Below are 10,084 nucleotides of genomic sequence, written 5' to 3' on the forward strand. Positions count from 1 at the left end.
TTATGCTGAGCGAAATAAGTCAGGCAGAGAAGGACAAATATCATATGTTTGCACGTATAGGAGGATTAGGAGGAACTTGACGGAGGAACAAGGGGGAGAAGAAGGGCGGAAATGGTGGGGGAAAGGGAGAGAGGCAAACCATGAGAGACTTTTGAATGCTGACAAAAACTGAGGACTGATGGATGTGGGGGGGAGGGGGGGATGGGCATGGAGGAGGACACTTGTGGGGATGAGCACTGAGTGTTATGTGGAAACTAATTTGACAATAAACTATTAAAAAAAAAAAGAAAAGATAAATAAACTTTAAAAAATGCCTGGGAGCAAAGTTTCAGGATATAAAACCAATGCATTTTTATACACCAATAACAAAGCAGAAAAAGAAATCAAGGAATTGATGCTATTTGCAATCACACCAAAAACAATTAGAGATTTGTTTTTGTAAAACAAATTCTTAGATACCTAGGAATAAATCTAAGCAAAGAGATAAGAGGTCTACGTTCTGAAAGCTATAGAACACTTATGAAAGAAATTGAAGAGGACAAAAAGAAATGGAAAAGGATTCCATGCTCATGGATTGGAAGAACATTGTTAAAATGTCTATACTACCCAAAGCAAGCCACACATTTAATGCATTTCTTATCAAAATGCCACCGGGGTGCCTAAGTGGCTCAGTGGGTCAAGCCACAGACTCGATTTTGGCTCAGGTCATGATCATAGATGGTTTGGTGAGATGGAGCCCTGAAGGCTCTGCCCTGACTGCACAGAGCCTGCTTGGTATTTTCAATCTCCCTCTTTCTGCACATACCACCTGACTCATGCTCATGCTTTCTCTCAAAATAAATAAATAAACTTAAAAAAATTATCACCAGCATTTTTCACAGAGGTAGAACAAACAATCCTAAACTTTGTATGGAATCACAAAAGACCCTAAATAGCCAAAGCAATTCTCAAAAAGAGAAAACTGGAGGCATCGTGATTCCAGATTTCAAGCTATATTACAAAGCTATAGTCATCAAGACAATATGGTACTGGCCCCAAAACAGATACATAGATCATTGGAATAGAATAGAAAACCCAGAATTGGATCCACAACTATATGGTCAACTCACCTTTGATAAAGCAAGAAAGAATATCCAATGGGAAAAAGAAATGGTACTGGCAAAACTGGACAGCAACATGCAAAAGAATGAAACTGGGCCACTTTCTTACACCATGGATGAAAGACCTAATTTTAAGACAGGAAACCATCAAAATCCTAGAGGAGAACACAGCAGAAACCTCTTTGACCTTGGCCATAGCAAATTTTTACTAGACACATTACCAGAGGCAAGGGAAACAAAGGCAAAAATGAACTATTGGGACTTCATCAAGATAAAAAGCTTCTGCACAGTAAAGGAAAAAACAAAACTAAAAGGCAGCCTATGGAATGAGAGATGTTTGCAAATGATATTTCTGATAAAGGGCTAGTATCCAAAATCTATAAAGAACTTATCAAACTCAACACTCAAAAACAAATCATCCAGGGAAGAAGTGGGCAGAAGACATGAATAGACTTTTTTTCCAAAGAAGACATTCAGATGGCTAACAGACACACGAAAATATGCTCGATGTCACTCATCATCAAGGAAATACAAAGCAAAACCATAATGAGACACTAACGCACACCTGTCAGAACGGCTAAAATTAACAACGCAAGAAAGAAATGGTGTTAGCAAGGATGTGGAGAAAGGGGAACTCTCTTGCACTCTTGTTGGGAATGCAACCTGGTGCAGCCACTCTGGAGAACAGTGTGGAGGTTCCTCAAAAAGTTAAAAATAGAACTACTTTATGACCTAGCAATTGTACTGCTAGGTATTTATACAAAGGATTCAGAAATACAGACTCAATGGGAGACATGCATCTTGATGTTTATAGCAGCATTATCAACAATAATGAAACTATGGAGAGAGCTCAATGACTGGATAAAGAAGATGTTGTATAATACACACACACACACACACACACACACACACAGGACTATTAGTCATAAAAAAGAATGAAATCTTTACATTTGCAATGGTATAGATGGAGCTAGAATGTATTATGCTAAGTGAAATAAGTCAGCCAGAGAAAAACAAATACCATATGATTTCACTCATATGTGGAATTTAAGAAACAAGGGAGAGGGAAACAAGTCATAAGAGACTCTTTTTTCAAGAGTTTATTTATTTATCGAGAGAGAGAGAGAAAAAAAACAGGCAGGGGAGAGGCAGAGAGAGGATGAGAGGGAATCCCAAGCAGGCTCTCATTGCAGAGCCTAACTCAGGGCTTGAACTCATGAACTGTGAGATCATGACCTGAGCCAAAATCAAGAGTTGGATCTTTAAATGACTGAACCACCTAGGCACCCCAACCATAAGAGACCCTTAACAGTAGGGTTGATGGAGGCATAAGGTAGATGAATGATGGGTATTAAGAAGGGTACTTGTTATTATGAGCACTGTGCGTTGTATGTTAGTGATGAGTCATTCAGTTGTACTCTTAAAACCAATATTGCACAGTATGTTAACTAACTAAAACTTAAATAAAAATTGGAAAAGGAAACAAATACCTGAGAGAATAAAATCAAAACAGAGACCCAAGCCAAGATAAAAGGTGGGAAAAGAAGACACATTATTCATGCTACTGAATCTAGCTGACTTTGAGATCAGTTTTACACTATTCATTGCTGTGATTTAACACCCTTCCCTAAGATAGTATAAGTTTTGCTTTATGTCACTTGCACATTGTCACAAGAGCACTGAATAATACAAACTCTTAGCCCAGTGTGATATGTTATATTTATTTGTTGTATCTGTAAGTCCTATGAGGGAAGAGACTATGCTTATGTGTTAATCAGCATACACATGCTACCCAGTATAGTGCTTGGGACATAGCAGATGCTTATCATGCATTTATCAAATAAATTAATGAATTATCTAAGTGCCATAGCTGCCTTGGAGGGAGATTATATTCTGGTGAGAAACTGAGTGCTAGGTTATAGTATTAGACAGTAGGTTTTGAAGAAAGTAATAATAAATCGAATCTCAAAGAATAAGCAACAAGCTAAGCTCAGTGAAGTAAGACATTTTAGCATTTCAGTTGAGATAGAGAAATAAGGAATAGTTCAGCATATCCCTATAATGGAGAGGAAGAGATGGTATGAGGATGAGATAGTAGTAAATAAAAAGAAGATGTACAGATATGTCTTTTTCTTTTTTAACTTTGGTATCTGAAATCTTTTCACATATTATGTTAATATAGTCTGTAAAATTGGAGTTTGACCCATAGTCAGGGTGGGAAAGTCTAGTGGTTAATTGCCTGCCTCCATTCCTTAACTTCTTTTCTATGATATGGCACATGAGGAAACCTTCTAAAGTGTGTTGTGGGCAATAGGGATTACCTCTTTTTCAGACTGTACTCTCAAAAGGGTTGAATGGAAAGGGGCTAAAGAGATCTGAGTTTTAATATGAAAAACAAACTAGGGACACTCGGGATTGTTTGTCTTCAGAGTTAATTGGCCCTTGGAGAAGATACTCCCAAGTTACCTTCAGATCTACACTCCTCAAAATATCTCATTCCCCTGACCCCCACAAGTAAACTTCAAACCCCCTTGGGAAAGCTTATCTCCATGCATATGGCAAATCTAATTGGCATCTTGAGTAATGGTTTTCCAGAAGAGATTCAGGATAAGCCCCCTGGGTTGGGATCCCTGATGCCATATATTTAGTGTCCTCATTCTGCTTCAGATGACATCATAGGTCCTCTGGATTAGGGGGATGTTCTATTTTTCACAGATGATGCTCCTCTGTCCTCAAGATTGGTTCATTTCAGGTCAAGTCTATCCTCATTCTAACCCCTATGATTCCTGCTGAGAAAACATTCATGCAGTAGGAAGGCGCTTATTCTAAAAACACCAGTGCTAGAAAAAAAATTCTTATTAAGCAGGAAAGGTGGTACAAAGCTAAGAAGAGAGTGCCTTGAGTGATTCAAAATAGGGGAAAATCCAAAACAGATTTTTTTTTTTTACTCGACTCATTGGTGATTAAGCTAGTATTAAATGCAGTTTCTTAATCAGGTGACATTAATGGAAATTCTTATTCCCCAAGCTTGCATTTCCATTTTGGGATGGAGTAGCGGCTCAGATAAGTGTTTAGAGGCAGAGGAAATATATGCATGATTCAAAGGCCCCACTAATAGAGGTTAAAGAAGTTCAGTTACTTAATCCATCCTGATATGCACTGCTGAGTTCAAAATATGAGCACAGATTGCAAGAGAATTACAGAATTACATTACTGTTATTCCTGGTGATACTCTGTCACTAGGATAATTAGTGTCAACAATGGTAACTGTAGGACAATATCTTTTATGTCATTCCACTACTAAATGGAGATTTCCAAGATTAGACAAGAAAGTCTGATGAGCACCTCAGAAAAGACCTGTTTGAGTGACCAGTAGCCACTGTGTGAGTCAATGTGGACCTATTCAGCCTTCTCCATTCCACGTCTGTATTTCTTCTTCCCACAAGTCTCTGCAGAGGCGATTCCAGGTAAGGTAATTCTTGGGCTTGAGATATCTAGGAAACCTTTATTAGAAGTCAGGGCATTCTCTGGCATTGTCAGCTTATTTCCTCATCTCTTTAGTCAAACGGTGATATTTGGACAGTTCATGAAGAAAGTTGACAGAAAAGGCAGAAGAAAAAGTCACTTGAGGGCCACAAATCAGAACGGGAAATTATTAGGAAAGTAGCCTAAGAGAGGAAGGGACATGAATCAGGTGATGGAAAAATTTACACTATAGAGAATTACAGAAATATGGAAACTGAGGAGGAAGGAGGTAGGGAAGAGTATGGATACCTAAGTAATAGGGAAATATGTAGATGTTTTGACTGGGTTGGAGTGGGGAAAGTTGGGTTCTTAGTCCACAAGAGTCTGAGTTTGAAATAACAATGTGAGGGGTTGGCCAAATAGATAATCTTAGGCTACATTAATTTGGAGAGAGAGAATGTGGCCTCTTTCCTAGTGGTCACATTATACTTTGAAGAATACATTTAATTCTGAGTTATTTGCTTTAAAAAGTAAGTAGATAATCTAGAAGGTATAAAGATATAGGGATGTTTAGAGAAAAAACACAAAGAGGGATGGCTGGAGATTAATTTGGACTATTATTCTACTGAGTTAAGCTTCATCATGGAGCCCAAGTTATCATTCTGATCAATATTCATGTAAGAATTAGAAAAAGGGCTGATTGGGAAATCTGAGTGATTAAATGTGATAATCTAATTTTATCAGCTTAATTTGAAGGCTCTCAGGTCTACCCAGAACACATCTTTTGTTTGTGTTCAGTTATATAAATATGGTGGCTTTCTTATGTGTCCATTTGGCACCTGAATAAAACCCTTTATACTTAACCTACAAATAAAGACAATACAAGTTACCCTTCCACCTAACATGATACAACTATCCCATGTACAACCAAAAACATGTTATTCTTCTCCCAAGAGGAGAATATAAAACACACCAAGCATTTCCCCTTAAGAGGATACAAAATCCTCTTTTTGTCTTTAGGTAAAATTCATTCTACTCCTATCTTATTATACTCCCCCTTTTATGTCCTATAACTTAAATACTGAGATATTTAATATTTAACTATAATAATGTAGTTAACTTCATACTGAAATATGAAATTAACTATATATATAAAGGGATGATCAAGGAGAATAAAACACAAATATTTGGGTAATATATACTTACAAAATGTTCAGATCAAAATAAGGGAAAATGCTTATAACTATTACAATTTTGGTTTCTGCAGCTGCTGACATGGTAATGGCTGGTGTTTAGAATGGCTGGTGTTTCAATACCCATTCCATATGTCCTTTGTTCACAGTTGGTCATGGCCTGTGGAGTGACCCAAACCTTCATTCTTGAAGGATCTGGGCCATTCGCACTCCTGTCTGAATTGGGTTATTGTAGTTTTCCACTAAGTGTTATCACATGATATTTGAGTACAGAGAGGCGCCCTAGAAAATATCTTAAATTCCTGATGTGCTCTTATCCCTATGGTGTACTAGCAACTCGGTTTTTCCTTGCTAGTCAGGATCAATCATGCCAAGACAGTAGAGTAACCTCCTTTGCTTGTTGATTCAGTGATATGGGGAACCCAAAGTACCAGGGTGACAGTCTCAACTCTGAGTAAATGGAATCATTGTTGTGTCACCTGGTGGAAGAATTCTTCCCTTTGGAACTAAGACCTCTCAACCAGCAAAGTCTAAAAGTGCAGGGACAGAAAGCAAACATTTTGCTGGTGGACCACAGTTACAGATGTTATAGTGAGAGGACTCACTCACATTTCCACCTCTTGATTCCTGGTCCTGTGAACACTTGCCATAGGAGAAACAGTTCTCTAAGTTGGATGCAGATTTAGAGTGCATACTGCATCCTGGAGGACATTGCTGCAGCAATGGAAAGTGTTCTAGCTATTGCTGTTATGAGTCTTCAAAAGGCTATTATACCATTCTTTCAAGCCAGTTATTTCAGGATGGTGGAGAATGTGGTAAAGACTAGTAGATTCCATGAGCATGGCCCCCAATCCCACACTTCACTTGTTATGAAATGAATTCCTTATTCAGAAACAATGTTTCTTGGAATACCATCATGCTGAATAAAGTATGCTTTACTTTATTCACACAGGTGGTAATTGTGGCAGTAGCACTCTAGGCAACAAAGGTGAAGCCATATCCAGAGTGTCTATTCCAGTAAGAACACAGTATTGTCCCTTCCACATTGGAAGAAGTCCAATATAATCAGTGTGCCACCAGGTAACTGGCTGATTCCCCTGGTGAATACTGCCATATCAGGGATTCCATGTTGGTCTCTGCTGTTGGTCAGCTGGGTACCCATCAGTGGCTGTAGCTAGACTGGCTTCTGTGATTAGAGGTGCATATTGCTGAGCCCATGCATAGCCGCCATCCCTGTCGCCATGGCTACTTTGCTTGTGAGTCCATTGGCATTAACAGGAGTGACTACTGATGTCTACAGATCGGGTTGGCTCTCAGGTAGGATGACTTATTTTGTGGACGATAGTAATGGCATTTCTTCCTTATTTTGATAAAAATATTTTGCACATTTTTAGTTGGATGCAGGATAGTTATGTTAGGCAGAAGAATGACTTTGTTGTGTTCATTGGCTTAAGGAAATGTGTATGAATATTAAGTCAACAGAGGATGGACTCTGGTGGTTTTGCAGTAGGTTCTCTTTGCTAGGGTGATTTATATTTCCCAGAATTTCCATTTTTGTGCTTTTTCTGGTGAAGATGGACCATAGGAGAAATTCCAAAGGAGATTTAGAGAGCAGAAGGGCAGTAGCCATTTTGTAGTTTACATGTGTGGTTGCTGATCTGCTGACTTATCTCATGTGTGAAAGCAGTTGCTGGGCCTGAGATTGCTCTACCTTTCCCTGTATCCTTCTAACTTAGCATCTCTGATTTCTGGGCCAGGTGTCTGTGCTAAGCCTCATTAGGAAGGGCCCTTGCTTCTGCAAAATAACCACATCCCCGATTCCAGAGGCCACAAGAACTGACATGGGTTTCAGTCTGCCCTTGTGAGGTTATAGCTCATGCTTGTGTGTTTCAGTCTGCCCTTGATTTACCACACTTTATATCCATTTTCCCTTTCTTACCACTTGCCCTGCAGACTTCAAGTTCCACCATCAGACACAAAGGTGTAACTTATATAGACTGCTTAACCAGCTTTCACAATCGTNTATACTTATACTTATAAAAAAGTACACATACTCACAAGAAAGTATATATATAATATATATAAAATTCAGTGCACATAAAGTATAAATATGTATAAAGGCATATGTGTGTAAAGATATACACATATATGATGTGTATAAAATATACACATATATGATATATAAATATACAAATATTTTTATGTATATTCTTTACACGTGTCCATCATATATGTGTATAAAATATGTGTGTATATGCACATATATGTTTATATATATTTCTTCATATATATATGTCTTCCTTAATGAGGAGAGACTTGTCTTGAAGTTTGGCACTTAACAGAATCTATATATTCTAAAATTTCAGAGTTAATCATGTTTGTGAAGAGAGATTTGAGGGTTTTTTTTTTTTAAGTTTATTTCTATAATTAGAGCTATTGAAGAATTCGAAATAGAAAAAAAATTATCTCCCTAAATTCTTCAGTAGATTAAAAGATGCTTGAGGGGCGCCTGGGTGGCTTAGTCGGTTAAGCGTCCGACTTTCGCTTAGGTCATGATCTCGCGGTTCGTGGGTTCGGGCCCCGCGTCGCGCTCTGTGCTGATTGCCAGCTCAGAGCCTGGAGCCTGTTTCGGTCTGTGACTCCCTCTCTCTCTGACCCTCCCCTGCTCGCGCTGTCTCTCTCTCTCTCCTAGAAATAAATAAAACATTTAAAAAAAAAAAAAGATGCTTGCTGTCAGGTGTGCTGAAATCCAATATTTCTGGTATCACACGCATCTGTTTCCTCTTTCCCCAGGGACTGAGAAAGGGGAGATGTGGCAGAGGAATCAGACCTCTCTGGCAGACTTCATCCTTGAAGGGCTCTTTGATGATTCTCTCATCCATCTTTTCCTTTTCTCTTTAACCATAGTGGTCTTTCTTATTGCGGTGAGTGGCAACATGCTCACTATTCTCCTCATCTGTGCTGATGCCCAGCTTCATACACCCATGTACTTCCTGCTCAGCCAGCTCTCCCTCATGGATCTGATGCATGTCTCCACAACCATTCCCAAGATGGCTACCAATTACCTATCTGGCAAGAAGACCATTTCCTTTGTGGGCTGTGCAACCCAGCACTTCCTCTATTTGTCTTTGGGTGGTGCTGAGTGTCTTCTTTTAGCTCTCATGTCTTATGACCGCTATGTTGCCATCTGTCATCCATTTCATTATACTGTTCTCATGAACAGAAAGGTGGGACTGATGATGGCAGTCTTGTCGTGGTTGGGAGCATCCATAAACTCTCTAATTCATACAGTGATCTTGATGCATTTACCTTTCTGTGGGTCTCGAAAAATCCACCACTTCTATTGTGAGTTTCCAGCTGTTTTGAAGTTGGTGTGTGGAGACATCACTGTATATGAGACCATAGTATACATCATCAGCATCGTACTTCTCCTCCTGCCCACCCTCCTCATTTCTACATCATATGCCTTCATCCTCCACAGTATCATTCAGATGCGTTCAGCTGGGAGTAAGAGAAATGCCTTTGCCACTTGCAGCTCTCACCTCATTGTGGTTTCCTTTTGGTTTGGTGCCTGCATCTTCTCATATATGAGGCCCAGGTCCCAGCGAACTCCACTGCAAGACAAAGTTGGTTCTGTGTTCTATAGCATCATTACTCCCACCCTGAATCCTTTGATTTATACTCTCCGGAATAAGGATGTAGCCAAAGCTTTGAGAGGAGTGTTGGGGAGAGAGATTCTCACTCAGAGATGGCAATTGTAGTTATCCTGAGTATAAGAGTAGAATAGGGGGGTGCTGGGTGGCTCAGTCAGTTAAGTCTCTGACTCTTGATTTCAGTTCAGGTCCTGAACTCACGGTTTATGAGATTGAGCCCTGTGTTGGGGCTGAGAGCATGGACCCTGCTTGGGACTCTCTCCCTTCCCCCCACCTCTTGCTCTTTCTCACACTTTCTCTCAAAATAATAAATAAGCTTTAAAATATAAATAAAATGTTTTTAAAAAGAGTGGAATGGGATAACTCCTTTAGTTGATCTGAGTAAACCTCTGAGACTTTTCAAGGGTCCAGATACCTGATGACTACTGCAAAAATGAAGTGGTTAACACACAATTCCAGTGCTTTTGTGGTTTAAGGCATCTAAGCACCAGAGAACACTATCTTGGTCCATTTGGGCTACCATAACAAAAATACCATAGACTAGGCAGCTTAAACAATAAGAATTTTATTTTCTCACCGTTCTGGAGGGTGAGAAATCCAAGATCAACTCTTGAAATTACTAGACACTCCCTCATTTCCTTTTGATTTCTTTAAAAATGTAGCCTTGCCAAAA

General features: G+C 39.2%; 1 protein-coding gene across 1 annotated transcript; it reads left to right on the forward strand.

Annotated features, from left to right (window-relative positions):
• Positions 1–8,568: 8,568 nt before the first annotated feature.
• Positions 8,569–9,519, forward strand: OR2AE1 (olfactory receptor family 2 subfamily AE member 1). Its single transcript, XM_077758675.1, has one exon. It carries the CDS (start codon positions 8,569–8,571, stop codon positions 9,517–9,519), a length of 951 nt encoding a protein of 316 aa, XP_077614801.1.
• Positions 9,520–10,084: the final 565 nt, after the last annotated feature.

Source organism: Crocuta crocuta, unplaced genomic scaffold (genome assembly GCF_008692635.1).
Source record: "Crocuta crocuta isolate KB4526 unplaced genomic scaffold, BGI_CrCroc_1.0 scaffold273, whole genome shotgun sequence".
Classification (NCBI taxonomy): Eukaryota; Metazoa; Chordata; class Mammalia; order Carnivora; family Hyaenidae; genus Crocuta; species Crocuta crocuta.